Source organism: Peromyscus eremicus, chromosome 17 (genome assembly GCF_949786415.1).
Source record: "Peromyscus eremicus chromosome 17, PerEre_H2_v1, whole genome shotgun sequence".
NCBI classification, from domain to species: domain Eukaryota; kingdom Metazoa; phylum Chordata; class Mammalia; order Rodentia; family Cricetidae; genus Peromyscus; species Peromyscus eremicus.
The window spans coordinates 32,265,201-32,280,642 of record NC_081433.1 but is presented as its reverse complement, the minus strand read 5'-3'; the positions used below and the strand labels follow the sequence as shown (position 1 = coordinate 32,280,642).

The following is a 15,442-nucleotide window of genomic DNA, read 5'->3' as shown; positions in this document are numbered from 1 at the left end:
CACACTGGGTGGCCTCTCAGTTCCTTAGGGGTTATATCTCAGAAATTGCACCAAGTGAGCAGAAGTTGGGACCGTGCATGAAGGGCACAGGTGCTTGTTTTCATTTATTGCTTAGAGAAATCTGTCATCCTGACCTTTATGAAAAAATAATGGCCTTGTAATTAGAGGTCTTCATTTGAGTCTGGGTTTCACTATTTATGTAACTAGAGTTAATCAACTTTTCTGAGCCTCAGTTTACCACCTGGAAAAGGGATGGAACTACCCTGTTTTGGATGAAGAAAGGTTTATTCTGGCTCACAGTTCAGAAATTTCAATCCTTGGTCAACTGGCTCTTCTGTTTTTAAGGCTGGTAAGGCAGAGCATCCTCTTGGTGGGAGGAGATATCAGAGGAGGCTGCTCACCTCCCAAAGTGAGGAATGCATTAAAGACAAAATATAGCCCCCAGGGGTGTACCTCCGGGGCCCTGCTTCTTCCTAAGTTTGTATCATCTCCCAGTAATCTCTCAGATTGTTACCCCATCAGTGGGTTACTCTTATCCCTTCCCGAAGCCTCCTCACCTCTGAACAGCAGTTTATTAGGGATGGGACCGTTAGCCCATGAGCCTTGGAGGGACACTTCAGATCCAAACCATGGCACACTCATTATAGAGATCTTGTTAAAGCTTATCCTCAGTGATCAGGCAGAAAATGCACCTGTAAGCCAGACATGGAATCTCAGGCCTGTAATTCCAGCCCTTGGAAGGTCGAGGCAGGAGGATTGCAAGTTTGAAGTTGTCTTGGATTCCATAGCGAGACCCAGCCACAAACACACAACATCTATGTAATAATGCCTGCCTCTCACCTTCATCTCCGTCTTTACCGTCACCAACATTTGTCTTTTTTAGGTGGAATATAAATAATAACACTTGGGTCGTTACGGAAGAATTAAAGCCTTTATCAGTGAATTTGGACTTCCAAAGACACAATAAGACTGTTTTCAAGGCTACAAGCTTTGTCGGCTATGTGGGCATGTTGACAGGATTCAAACCAGTAAGAAACATGTTATACAGTGTTCTAAGTAGTTTTGTGTCCTGGTTTTACTGTGTGGGAGTTTAAGAAACTGAGGACGTATAAAGAATATGAAGGTAGGCATGATGACACACTCCTTCAATCCTAAGGAAGCAGATGTTGGTGAGTTCAAGGCCAGTCTGGTCTATATAGTAAATTCCAGGCCAGCGAGGACTGACTGCATAGTGACACCCTGTCTCAGACAGAAAGACAAAAAGAATGTGAAGCCCTATTTTAGTCCCTTGTCCTTATCACTTTTGTCAGTACGAGACTCCACAGCACAAAGAAAGAAAGGAGATGGTCTCTGTGCCCATTGAAGATAAAGAGCGTGTGGCTGACTGTCAAAGTCTCCAAGTATAAGTGGGGGTCGGGCCTGGGTCCTTTGACGAGTTCAAGGCATGGACTCTTTGCTCTTCATTTACAAACCATGTGGCCAGTGATTTCCCACTTAACTCATCTCACACAGTGCATGTGAAAATGTTTTCAACTTAGAACAGTTTTTGTTGCCGGGCGGTAGCACATGCCTTTAATTCCAGCACTCAGGAGGCAGAGCCAGGCGGATCTCTGTGAGTTCGAGGCCAGCCTGATCTACAGAGTGAGATCCAGGACAGGTACCAAAACTACACAGAGGAACCCTATCTCGAAAAACCAAACCAAACAAACAAACAAACAAAAAAGAAGAAGAGTCTTGATAGTGTTACTGTGGTTTTGATTTCTCTTTGCATTCTTCCAGTACCCAGTTCAGAGCATCGTTCAAAGAGCACGATGACATTTCTGACTGTATTGTTTTGTCTTTTTCTCAGGGACTGTTTAGTCTGACACTAAATGAACGTTTCAGTCTGAATGGTGGTTTTCTGGGTGAGTGGACTGTCTGGAGATACAATGGGGATCTCAGTCTTTGGAAGGGAGGGCAGTAATCCAACCTCCTCTTGGTCCCGTGACACTGTCTGCATTTCATCTCTTCCAGGTATCCTAGAATGGATGTTGGGAAAGAAAGATGCCGAATGGGTGGGGTTTATCACTAGATCAGTTCTAGAAAATAGTACAAGGTTTGTTGCTTTATTATCAAATATCTGTTAAATAACTCATATTAAAATATAGAAATGTTTGCCAAGCCCCAGCTTTACAGCCACTGAGGAACTGTTGTTGTATTTCTTAGGTGATTCTTTGACATTCCTGTGGAATTATTCCTGTTTTCTGTATGTTCCATGCTGTCATATAAAGCAATGAATTCAATTATTAGTATCAGTATTAGAGATATTGACACTAGGAAAGATATCTAAGTTTTTGTTATACAAAAAAAAATCATACCGTGTGCATAGGCAATGCTAGACAGTAAAATCTTTGTATAAATGGCAATACATTCAGTTTCTAGCCACAGGAAAAATACATAAGTTGTAATACATATTAACCTAGAAGTTATGGTCTGTTGTAGTGGTGAAATAATACCAAATTGTCTTTAGCACATACTCTGTCCACATGACTTGGAGAAAACGAGCATCGATCTTCCATTTAACGCTCTCCATGGAAGAGAAGTTGGTTGTCTTTCTTGATTATCAACTCCCGTTCTTAATAGTCCTCATTGTCAAAGTTACTTTCTGTTCCCCAAGTCTGGTAGGGTTTATGTGTGTATGTGTGCTTTTGCTGTTTTCTTGAGGCAGAGTCTAATTATTCTGATCTGGTCTCAAACTCACTATGTAACGAATGATGACCTGGAACTCCTGGTGCTCTGGCCTCTATTTCTGGTGCTAGGAGTGACAGGCACCACCGTGCCCAGTTTCTATGGTGCTGTAAGTGCATGCTGCCCAGGACTCTGCCCCTCCCCAGCACTGTGGTTATAGTTCCCTTTCTTTTGTTGAACAAAAGGCATAGAGCTTGAGAGCTCCTTCAGATTTGGGGGTCTCCTAAAATTCCCACGTAAAGATCATTGGTCCTCCAGGATGGTTGCTCACCACCCATGTCAAGACAGCATGCTCCTTAACTGGAGGTCTCCTCACCTTTCCCATTCAGCTCCTTTTTGTCTAAAAATGCCTTATTTGATGCCAAGGATATAGGTATATAAAATATGTATCCAGATCGAACCTTTACTATAGTATAAAAATCAAACATTTACTGTAAATAAATTAACTTTAAAACAATTCTTTGGTATAGATAGGATTTTACCATTCATTAAAGACAAGCAAATGTACATACTAACTACATGGGATGTACTTGTTTATATAAAGATGAATATTTGTTACCACAGGACATAAAGCATCTTCATTTTTCAGAGTTGATTGTCAGTATTCAGAATGCCACTTGACATTGTATAAAAAGGCAGAAATATATTTAGGGGCATTTAAAATGAGATGTTCTCGAGGCTGGAGAGATGGCTCAGTGGTTAAGAGAACTTGCTGTTCTTGCAGAGGTCCTGACTTTGGTTCCCACTGCCCACATGGCAGCTCACAACCATTTGGCACTCCAGTTCTGTGGGCTCTGATGCCCTCTTTCATGGCTGCTGCACACATGTGGTGCACATACACACACTCAGGCACACACACATGATAATAAATATTTAAAAAAACTAAACAATCTAACACAATTCCACCCCAAAATAAATTAGTTTTATACTTAAAGCTGAGGAATAATAGCAGAAGATTACTAAAAGGTTTTGTTCCCTTAATTAAACCATTGTTTCTGTGTGAGCAGAAAACCTAGGATGGGTAGTAAAACACTTCAGTTTGTAACAGGGCTTCACTTCCAGCCGCTGCCCTGGGTGTGAGCGGAGGTATTTAAGGCAGCACCCATTGGCCTTGTGTGGTGGGACAGTCGGAGCAGTGCGAAGCGCACATTCAGAAGCAGGGCTGCAGGGAAGTTGCACCTGCAGCTCCAGAGAGCACCCCCAACAACGCCTCAGCCTCAGTTCACGTTTATGGGATTTAGAATGAACGCTTGGTCATTGCACATTCAGAAAGCTTTCACTGTTGCCAACTGTGTGTCCACATTCAGTTAAGTAACTCCATTAAGATAATTGTTTCCCTTTAGTTCCCACAACTGAAACTCATCATTCAAAGTCAACTGAAAATTCTTACTTTTAAAAATGTTTCTATATAGTTATGAAGAAGCCAAGAACACACTGACCAAGACCAAGATAATGGCCCCAGCGTATTTTATCCTGGGAGGCAACCAGTCTGGGGAAGGCTGTGTGATTACACGAGAGAGAAAAGGGTCTTTGGACGTATACGAGTGAGTACATTTGATGAAGCAAAATGAGTGAAAACAGGAGCCCAGCAAACAGGAACCCTAAGAGGGAGGCTCTCTTTTTGTATCTAGACTCGATCCTCAGCATGGCAGATGGTATGTGGTCCAAACCAACTATGACCGGTGGAAAAACACCTTGTTCCTTGATGACCGCAGAACACCTGCCAAGACGTGTCTAAACCGCACGACACAGAAGGTACATTTGCATTGTCATGTACAGAAAGCCACTGTCCCCACTGTGGGTGATCTTAGTTCTGGTGTTTTCCTTTGACCTTGAAGAATTTGTAAACCTACTACTGAGTATCTCTAGACACACCTCTTGGAGCTTTTGCTATTGAACTTAAGGAACAAATTCTTGCTGTAATTTTCCTTCCTTAGACTAATTCTGTAAAGTTAAATAACAAATTCAAAAACAAATTTTGAAATAATAAAATTACAAAAGGGGAGGAGGAGAGAGAAAAAAGTGATACGTGAGAACTGTCACCTTTGTTTCTAGTGGTGACTCAAAGGAAGATGCCTTAGGAAGACTGACAAATAGTTTTTGATGGCCCATTTGTATGGGTAAATGCAACTGAAGGTCTGGATTTCATCTACTGAGTACAATTGTTTTTGTGTCTAGAATCTCTCGTTTGCAACCATATATGACGTCCTATCAACAAAACCCGTCCTCAACAAGGTATTTATACACACACACACACACACACACACACACACACACACACACACACACACGCACACACACACACACGTACTGCTTTCGGGGAAGAATGTGCTTCTGTGTTTTGTCTTTCTCTGTTACCTTACGTCATTTTGAGTATATTAGTTATGTCCAACTTCAGGTTTATTATTCATTCATTCATTGATTCATTTTTTTTTTTTTTTTGAGACAGTGTCTGTCTGTGTCCCCGGCAAGCCCGGAACTCACTTTGTAGCCCAGGCTGGTGTCAGGTGTGCACAGTCCTTCTGCCTTAGCCCCCTGAGTTCTGGGATTACAGACAGGCACTGCCCAATCATCTTTAAGTTGTGATTTTTGAAAACTATTGTTGTGTGCCTGAAACCACAACTTTAAGAATGAAGTAAGGACGCTGCTCACTTGGCAACATCATCAAAGTTGTTTCAACTTTAGCTCCCCTCAGCCTCACCCTGCACCGCAACCAAGAAACCTACCCGTCCCATTTGTGTAGTCATTTTATGTACGGAGGTACATTCTGGATCTATTGCCCCCGACTGTCCCATTTCTTTGGTTTTGTCCAGCCTCCCTAAAATAAACAGCCTGCATCACCTGTGCCAGAACAGTCCTCCTTCCCTTTAGCATTTGGAACTCACCAGGGACGGCCCTCCTTGACTTGTCTCAGTCCAACTACCATCTTTCTCCTTTGCACAGTATCTCCTTGTGGCTTCACGGTGGGGTGCATGACATGGTCTGCATGCTCTGGAGGGTTTGTTTGGGTGTGTGCTCGGTCCTCTGTGTGCCTACAGTTTCCTTACTGCAATGGGACTGCATTGAGGGGAAGCATGGCCAAAGCCAAGCTGTTCTGTGCCATAGTGTACCCTTGGGCTCTGTATGTGTGCCACTTATATACAGGAGAGGGTTAAGTGAGTCTTAAAGGTTCATTGATTACTATTAAATATCACTAGAAAGCAAATTCTTTGGGGGATACAGATGCTAAATGTACAAGATCTTAGACTTGAAAATATCGTTAAAATGAAAATAACTTTTTCTTTTCAGCTGACTGTATTCACAACCTTGATTGATGTTGCCAAAGGTCATTATGAGAGTTACCTGCGGGACTGTCCAGACCCTTGTATAGGCTGGTGAGCAGGCATGGCCTACAGGACATACTGAGACCTGCAGATGTTTCCTCTGGCGTGGCTACTCTCCTTCCACAGGCTTGTTGTCTTTCCGTCATGAGATTGTCCTCAGTGTGTCCTCAGTTCACAGACTTTCTGTTGTTTTGATTGTCACCACTGTTCTTTACGGGTAAATTCTTTACGGGACGCACGCCATGTAGAATTTGCCAGTTCATTTCACTTGGACATTCTGGAAGGGGTAACCCTGACCTCTATGGAATATATCAAGGTTCTTTGCTGGTGTTAAATCCAGTGCCCTGTGTGATTAATGTATGCGTTCATTCACCTTTTCTTTTTGATAGACATGTTTATATTTGTCTGTCTACCAGTATTTTTCTCCTGGTCCTTGATTGGAATCAGCATGCCATTCACCTTTGCTGTTAGTGACAGCAGTGTGATTTCACTGTGCTTGGCTGGGGTTTCTGAGATGGACAATTGATATATTTTAATAGACAGACCTTTGACTCTGGAAATAGTATTTGGGATGGTTACAAAATAATTATTATATAAACAGTGTTTTTTTAAAGAATAGAAGTGTTCTCTTTTTCCTAATTAGTCTACCTTCCAGTAACCCCAGGAAGTTTCTAGCTTCAAAACCTTGAGTTCAAGAACTCAGCACAAACTCATCATTTTAAATTCTTGTATGTATAATCCATTTAATAGGGTTTTTTTTTCCATTTTTCCTTCTAATCAACGTATTTTTTTTAACTTTTCATACGGTAAATATAGTTATTAACAATATTTTTCAGAAATCAATCTATTTATAAAAAATGCTAACAGAACTTACTCACCTTTCTAACTTTCACAATTGATAGTGAAATGTATGCTGTTGGTGCCAGACGGTGGCCATTTAATTTTGTACCATGTCAGTTGTATCATGACGCTCAATAAACAATGGCTGGCAGTCAGGTCAGCACTCATGCATGCTGACAGGGTGTGTGCCTGTGTTGCTTTGAGGGTGGGGGTCATTATCAAGAGATACAAGCAGAGCATAATATCTAGCTTAAACAACAAGGGTGATGCAAGGAGGTTACTAAACATATGACTTAAATGGTCACAATCTGTCATGACTAATATTTACCTCTTAACCTAGTAGTGTCGACCCAGTTTGCAGGTATGCAAAGGCACCTTTTCCCCTGGAGACTGTACACAGTACAGGGCTTCCGCAATGCCAGCATCTCCAGGACTGTTTCAGAGAAGGGACAAGGATTCACGAGAGGATCTGTATTACAGTAAGATTCCAAGGTGGGCACAGTGGTACATGGCTATCATCTGAAGTTGAGAGGTGTCAGCAGAAGAATCAGAAGTTCAAGGCCAGGCAGGGATACACGGGACAGTCTCTGAAAACCAAAATAATAAAAATGGAATAAGATTCAATTAGAGGAAAAAACAAGATTCCAATTTTGACCCTCTCATAAGACTGAAATGAGATAAAAACCAATCGATGATATGCAGTAGGCCTTGACAGCATGATAATGTGCAACATTCTTCTGATTGCTACAGACTGCTTCTTTAGGAGTATGTCAATGACTTGGAATAAGTGGCATTAAAATTTTAGTAGCATTGTTTAGTGGTGAAGCAGTTTGTAGACAGTGTATGTAGTCCAAGCTTGTTTATGCAGATGCTTATACACAACTATATAGCTGGACTAGAAAGCAGTGGCTAAGAGGGGATTAGCCAAAATGTTGACAGTCATTTCCCCTGGTTAATGGTCAGAGCTATTAAGACTCAGAAAGGAACCTACCTGCTTAATATTTAGGAATATGATTGTTTATTTTTATTTTTATTTTATTTAATAAAATAAAGCCACCCCACATCCCCACATCCCCCAAATCAAGGTCTCCCATGGGGAGTCAGCAGAGCCCAGCACACTGAGCCTAGACAGGTCCAAGCCCCTTCCCACTGCACCAAGGCTGTGAAAGGTGTCACACCACAGGCACCGAATTCCAGAAGCCTGCCCATGCATCAGGGACAGATTCCGATCCCCCTGCCTGGCTGTCCCCCAAACAGTTCGAGCCAAACAACTGTCTTCCATGTTCAGAGGGCCTAGTCCAGTCCCATGGGGGCTCCACAGCCACCAGTCCACAGTTCATGGGCTGGTCATCTCTGCATATCCTCCCATCATGATCTCGACGTCCCTCACCTGCAGTATCTCTCCTTTCTCTTTTTTAAGGCAAAGTCTTGGAGCCCTGGCTAGCCTCAAACTTGTGATCCTCCTGCCTCAGTCTCTAGAATGCTGAGACTCGGGCATGAGCCATTGAACTGGGTTTAGGAATTATGATTTGAAATAGAGTCCCACACCTAACTAGTGATCCTCCTGCCTCAGTCTCTAGAATGCTGAGACTCGGGCATGAGCCATCGAACTGGGTTTAGGAATTATGATTTGAAATAGAGTCCCACACCTAACTAGTACGCATCAGGCCCTAGGTTCAATCCCGAATACCACAAAAAAAATTATTAAAATAAGAGGTTGGAGAGATAGTTGAATGATTAAGAGTACTTGTTGCTCTTGCAGAGTACCCAGCTTTATGTCTTAACAACTCCAGTTTTAGGAGATCCAACAGCCTCTTCTGGCTCCCACGGGCACCAGTCACCCATGAAGTGCACATACATACATATGTACAGGCAAATACATACAAATAATATTTTCTTAAAACTAAAGTAGAGGAGCCACGCGGTGGTGGCGCACGCCTTTAATCCCAGCACTCGGGAAGCAGAGGCAGGCGGATCTCTGTGAGTTCGAGGCCAGCCTGGTCTACGGAGCGAGATCCAGGAAAGGCGCAAAGCTGCACGGAGAAACCCTGTCTCGAAAAACCAAAACCAAAAAAAAAAAAAAAAAACCAAAAAAAAAAAAAAAACAAAAAAAACTAAAGTAGAGCTCTAGCATAGCTCACCTTTGTTACAGGTAACCCGTACCCAGAACTCACTGTGTGTCAGGCTTTGTAACAGAAAATAGCTCTGCATGCAGCAGCTTATTCTCTCAACAAACCCGTTATGCTTGAAGTCCTACTTGACAGTGATAAAAGTAAGGCCGAGTTGCTCAGTTACACTAACAGAAGGGATAGGAGCTGGGATTTGAGCCAGAGGTGTCCAACTCTTGGGCTTTTATCATGACACTCTGTTTCATAACTACAAGTAGCACAACAAGCAGGCCTGATGTGGGAGGCCTCTGCTTGAACTCCTGTGTCCCAAGCCACCAGGCTAAGGTAGGCCATCACGTTGGCTCTGTCATCTGCTGGTTCTTTTTGTTTTTCTTTTTGGTTTTTCAAGACAGGGTTTCTCTGTGTACCTTTGGAGCCTGTCCTGGAACTCACTCTGTAGCCCAGGCTGGCCTTGAACTCACAGAGATCCACCTGCCTCTGCCTCCTGTGTGCTGGGATTAAAGGCGGGTGCCACCACCGCCCGGCCTGCTGGTTCTTTGCAAAACACTTCAGCTTCCATAGGGATCTGAAACCTTTTGAGATCAGAAACTGTTGATAATGTGTTGGCTAAGAGGACATATGATTTTCACTTCTACAATCTTAAATGTGCTTAATTTGGGGGATTTAGAATTAAAGATGCACCACTACATTAAAAACACCAAGTTCAGGTTTAAGTCACGGAATTGCAAAGTCCAGGCACTTATTACTGTAGTAACAGAATATGTGAGTCCTCATTAGTTCATGTAAATTTATTAATATTCATTATCTCAGATGTGGCCAGCAGGTCCTAGACTACTTCATCCTGTGCATTGGCCCTGCCAGCAAGGTAAAGAGGTGTGCCTGGCCCTGCGCCATCAACACAACTTGTCAGCCTTTGGGGATGCCCTCCCTCTTGGACTGGGAAAGCAGGGTTACCTAGCCAGTTGCAACAGAGCAGACAAGTTTGCTCAGGCAATTTTCCACGGCATTTCTACATACCATGTGAAGATTTTACATCAGACTTTGGCAGGATTTGCTTTGAATAATAAAGATTATTGTCTCTCTACAGGGCAACAGTCGGTCAAGCTGACTAGTAGAATAGCTCTTAGTGTATTTCCTAACCTTGAGGTGCCACAGTTATGATAGAGATCACGTGGAGTACAGCATCCACTTGGCCTATCCATTACCTGCTTGGGGGACTTGGGAGGGAGGCAAGTACAACAGATACAAACACACAGAGGTCCTTAACTCTGACCAGGAGTGCCATCAACCATTAGGCTGTGTGCTAGGCTAGATGGTTAGCTTGCAAGCAGGCTAAGATCTTAGACCATTCATGGTTCTTGCGACCTCATGTTACACCTGTGCTGTAGATGTCTGTGAGATGCTGATCACTGAGCCTTTTAGAGCAGCTGGGCTGGGACCCAGGCATGTAAGCCCTTAGGACAGCTGCTTCCTTCAAGATTTCTTTGAAGGTAGGTCAAAGTGAATGACATATATTACATTTCCTCAAGGTCTCAGCAGACTGGGGAAGGAGCGGCATTCAAGACATGAAGAAAATTGATGTAAATCACTTCCCCTGTTGACCAAAGGGGCCTGAGCCAACTAGGGTTTTTGCATAGTGGAAATCTACATAAACATAATCTAGCTTTTAGCCATGCCTTTTTCCCTGAGGATCTCAACCTGCCTTGGTGGTCCCGGTTCTTTCTTATTGATAGTGGTGACATCTGGAAGCTACTGCTTCCCTAGAAAGGCTGAGCAAGACCTAGCAGGTATCTGAGGACCTGGCTTTCTGCAAATGTCCTCACTCTCCAAGTGACAAGAGTCCAGTGGAGCATCTAGAAGAATTTGGGTTCCAGGTACCATGGAGCCCAGCACACAGCACTTTTGAGAGGTGAGTGGGAGGTGCAGAGGCATTGGATCCTGGTAAATTCAGCTCCACACCACAACTAGAACCTTGGCAGCTGACATGGAGGCATCCAATCTGGTGGCCCTGATTATTCAAAAAAAAAAAATGTGTCCACAGTAGAGCATAACTATTAGTCAATAAGAATTTAAGTGTTTTCATTTATCAATAAAAGCCACTGATTTTCACACATAATTTTAGCTTCTGAAAAATTATTGAATGATTGTAAAATATTGCTTTAAATTTATCACATAGGTTGGGAGTATAGCTCACTTGTAAAGCATTTGCCTAGCATGTGTGAGGCCTTAGATTCAACCTTTGGCATCATAAGATAAAGGTAGTTAAAGAAAAAATTACTACCCAACACCAAGAGACGGTTGAATGGCTTAATGCCTGATAGCTTTAGCTCAGTCCCTGGTACTCATATGGTAGAGGAAGAGAGCAACTCCATGAAGTTGTCCCCTGACTTCCATGTGTGTTATGGTGTACACACATACACACAACTGCCGGGGACCAGCCTCAGCAGTTTCAGGGGTCTGAAGGATGGGATACCTGGAAGGCGCAATAACAACTCAGAGACAATGTTCGTGCAAGCCAACAGGTCACTTCGGGCTTCTGCAGTTGCTAAATTTCTTTTGCTTCCCTGGCTTCTCTTAGCTTCTCTTACTTTTGCTAAGCTTCTGTTAGCTTCTCTTAGCTTTTGCTACAGCTTCTTTAGCTTCTGCTTTTGCCCTGGTGACCTCAGTCTTTTATTATCATAAGAAAAGGGGGAACAGAAAAAAAGGGGAAATCACCCAATATGAAATATTCTCATGATTCCAAAGGTTATTCTTAGAAAATCTCCAATATATTCTTCATCATCTTTTACTAAACACAGGAACTATCCCAAACAACACCAAAGCAAGCATAATCTATTTTTATTATTAATGATTATACAATCTTCTGAGCACTTGACCCAAAGTTAGCAACATGCAATTTCGCAAAAAAAGGTAAAAATAAGAACAGTGGTCAATGTAGCAGACAGTGATTTCCTTCCCACACAGCCTGCTCTGACCTCAAGACCCCTGTAGCTGCCTCAGTTCCTCCTCAGCCCTCTGCAAACACCAAGCCCCATGACTGGTGCGCCACAATGACCTCAGACAAGAAATCTGTCCCTGCAAGTCAGCGACTTCTGTCCTTCTATATCCAACAATGCCAAGGAAGACTTAATCTAATTTAGAGAGCTTCTATGAAAGGAAGCTCACCTTTCTTGGCAGCTCTTTTCAATCTAGGAACCCAATAAAGCTTGTAGCAATCACCCCATCAATTGTCACATTATCTCCACACTCCTTCAGGAGGAATAAAAAGTATCTGAATTAAAGTTGCCATCTCCCTTTCTTGGTGGAGGCCACTCTAGGTTCCCACACTTTTAGTTTGTCTTCCCATCTATATGTTACTCCATCCATAGTCTTCAGCCAATACCCCTTAGGGTCTCAAGTTTTACACAATGCCCTTGGAATATCCTCAGAAACTGAATTATTCATCATGGCCAATTTAAATCCAGTATATTGATACACATCATCTACATGCTATAGTTGATCATACTTTCAGTATAGTTTATCCAAGCCTAAAAAGCTTCTCCAGGCTGCAGGTTCTTTTCCATGAACTACATAACTGCCTTAACCCCAGCCTGGCTGATCATCTCTGTATAATTTCCTGTGAAATTTACTTCACTCCTTTCCTGTATCACAGAAATTGCCATTGGTCTAAGAACACAGAACATGAAGATCAGATAGAAAAAGACTAGTATTACAAGAAGTATTTACATGGAGGAGGACATGACATGTGCACACCATAAAGTATGACCTTGGAACACATAGACATTTCTGCCTTGGCCCTCTAGAGGCATGCTAAGCAGAAGATCCAGAGGGGAACACATGGAGGGTTGATGGTCCACAATCTCAGGTCCCCTTTTCTCCAATCTCTACTGGCAGCACGTCAGCCATCTTATATGCCATCCCCGGCACACAACAAATTTAATTTTATATATTGCTACCCGATTATGCTTCTAAATTTATTCACAGTGCCTAAAATGTTAAGGCCAGGTTTGATAGCACATCTATAATCCCAGTACTTGGGAGGGTCAGGAGTTCAAAGGCATCCTCAGCTACATTGCTAGCTTGAGGCCAGCCTGAGCTATGTTGAGACCTAGTCTCAAAAACAAAAGAAACAGAAGATACCAATAAGACTTGGTTAAGAACTGTAAGTTGCAATTTCAGACATAAAATATGCTGATAGAATGTTAGGAAAGTATGTACCTTTGAATATTTGAGGTGTAATTTTCCTTGGTATTTTTGTATTATATTTCATAATTTAAAGGAAATATAATGAATTTTTCACTATGTCTCTTCCAGCTTACCTCAGCATGTCTTATAAATACTATTATTTAATATGTAGAGTGTGTGCTATTTCACATGTAGTGGTCAGAGGACCACTTTGTGCAGATGGCTTTCTCCACCATATGGGTTGCAGGAATAGAACTCAGGTCATCAGGCTTGGTGGCAGGTACCCTTACCCACTGAGCCATGCCACCAGCCCACAAACATCATGCCATAGTACGCAAACAGGCAGGAAATGTTGAATTCCGACTGCTTCACCAGTGGGCTGGCTGGAGACTTAACTGCCTTGTGGTTTTCTTATTTGCCTTTGTAAAATAAATGATCAACAATGATTTTTTCCTAGTTCCTCTAGGTTTAGGAGTCTAGACTTAAACTGTTTCTCAACTTTGCAGACAGTTCAGCAGAAGCCAGGTGTGGTTAGATACCTCAGGACTGTTTGGAGTGTTACACAGATGCATGGCTGAACCCAGTAACATTTTTCTTGTCAAGTACTTAAAAGTGGTGTTGCTCTACTTGACGGGAATCATGTGAATTGCCAGTACAGAATGGTCTCCACATGCGCAGACCTGAGTATGCCATACATACAAATACACAAAAGTAATGTAGCTAAATACATACAAACTTGTATAGGTATTAATTTGTGTACTAACTTGAATTTTTTGTTGTTGACAATACATTGTCAATGAATACTGTCGGTTTTAACTCTTTCCATTTTTTTTTTATTCTTCTCTATTACATCCCAACCACAGTTTCCCCTCTCTCCTTTCCTCCCAGTCCCTCCCCATAACCTCTTCTCTCCTTTCCTCCCAGATCCACTCCCCCTCTTCCTTTAGAAAAGGGCAGGCCTCCCAAGGACATCAACCAAACAGGGCATATCAAGTTACGAGACTAGGCACATCCTGTCATATTAAGGCTGGAGGAGGCAACCCAGTAGGAGGAAAAGGGTCCCAAAAGCCAGCAGGAGTCAGAGACAGCCCCTGCTCCCACCGTTAGGAGTCCCACAAGAACACCAAGCTACACAACCATAACATAAATGCAGAGTGCCTAGGTCTACCCATACATGTTCCAAGGTTGTCACTTCAGTCTGTGAGCCCCTGTGAGTCCTGGTTAGTTGAATCTGTGGGCCATTTTCTTGTGTTCTTATTTTATTTCACAAACTAGGTAAAATCTATGGTACAATGTGGAATTTAAGTTGTAATTAATGGCGCTTATTTTTCTTGATTTTAATAAAGTAGGTATCTTATGTTTTCATTATTTAAGAATGCTAGTGGGGGGGGGCACTGGAGAGATGGCTCAGCAGTTAAGAGCATTGGCTGCTTTTCCAGAGGACCCAGGTTCAATTCCCAGCATCCACATGGCAACTCAAACTGTCTGTAACTCCAGTTCCAGGGGATTCAACACCTTCACACATACATTTAGACAAAACATCAATGCATATGAAAATTGAAAAATCCTTTTAAAAAGAATGCTAGTAGGAGGTTTGGAATAAATAATCTCTGGTTAGAACTAATTTAATTAATCCTTTTTGTGGGGCTTGAGAGATGACTGAATGGTTAAGAGCACTGGCTGCTCTTCCAGAGGTCCTGGATTCAATTCCCAGCACCTATATGGCAGCTCACAACTGTCTATAGCTCCAGTTTCAGGAAATCTGGCACCCTCACACAGACATACATGTAGACAGAACACCAATGCACATAAAGTATTTAAAAAATCACCTTTTCACATGAGCTCATAGACACTAAAGCAGAGAGCACAGGGCCTACACCAGGTCCTCTTGTGTATATAGTATTGCTATTAGCTTAGTATTTTTATGGGACTTCTGACTGTGAGAATGAGTGGGTCTCTCACTCTTGTGCCTGCTCTTGGGGCTCTTTTCCTATTGGGTTGCCATGTCCAACTTTGATATGATTGTTTTTACTTCATCTTATTATCATCTTTGGTTATCATCTCTTAGAAGCCTGTTCTTTTCCAGAGAGACAGAAAAGGAGTGGACCCAGAGAGGAGGGGAGGTGGAGAGGAACTGGGAGAAGAGGGAAGAATTATAATCAGGATATATTGTATGAGAAAAGAATCTATTTTCAATTGTAAAGAAAAAAAAAAGACAAAAGGATTTCTATTCTAAAA

General features: G+C 42.4%; 1 protein-coding gene across 1 annotated transcript in view; it reads left to right on the top strand.

Annotated features, from left to right (window-relative positions):
* The window catches only part of Asah1 (N-acylsphingosine amidohydrolase 1), a 35,640-nt gene extending 28,573 nt beyond the window's left edge, over positions 1–7,067 (top strand). The window contains exons 8-14 of the mRNA XM_059244691.1: positions 884–1,028; positions 1,850–1,904; positions 2,014–2,095; positions 4,140–4,271; positions 4,359–4,482; positions 4,906–4,962; positions 6,016–7,067. Coding sequence (XP_059100674.1) covers positions 884–1,028; positions 1,850–1,904; positions 2,014–2,095; positions 4,140–4,271; positions 4,359–4,482; positions 4,906–4,962; positions 6,016–6,105 — 685 coding nt within the window. The 3' untranslated portion in view covers positions 6,106–7,067. The remainder of the gene's footprint in view (positions 1–883; positions 1,029–1,849; positions 1,905–2,013; positions 2,096–4,139; positions 4,272–4,358; positions 4,483–4,905; positions 4,963–6,015) is intronic.
* The last annotated feature ends 8,375 nt before the right edge of the window (positions 7,068–15,442 follow it).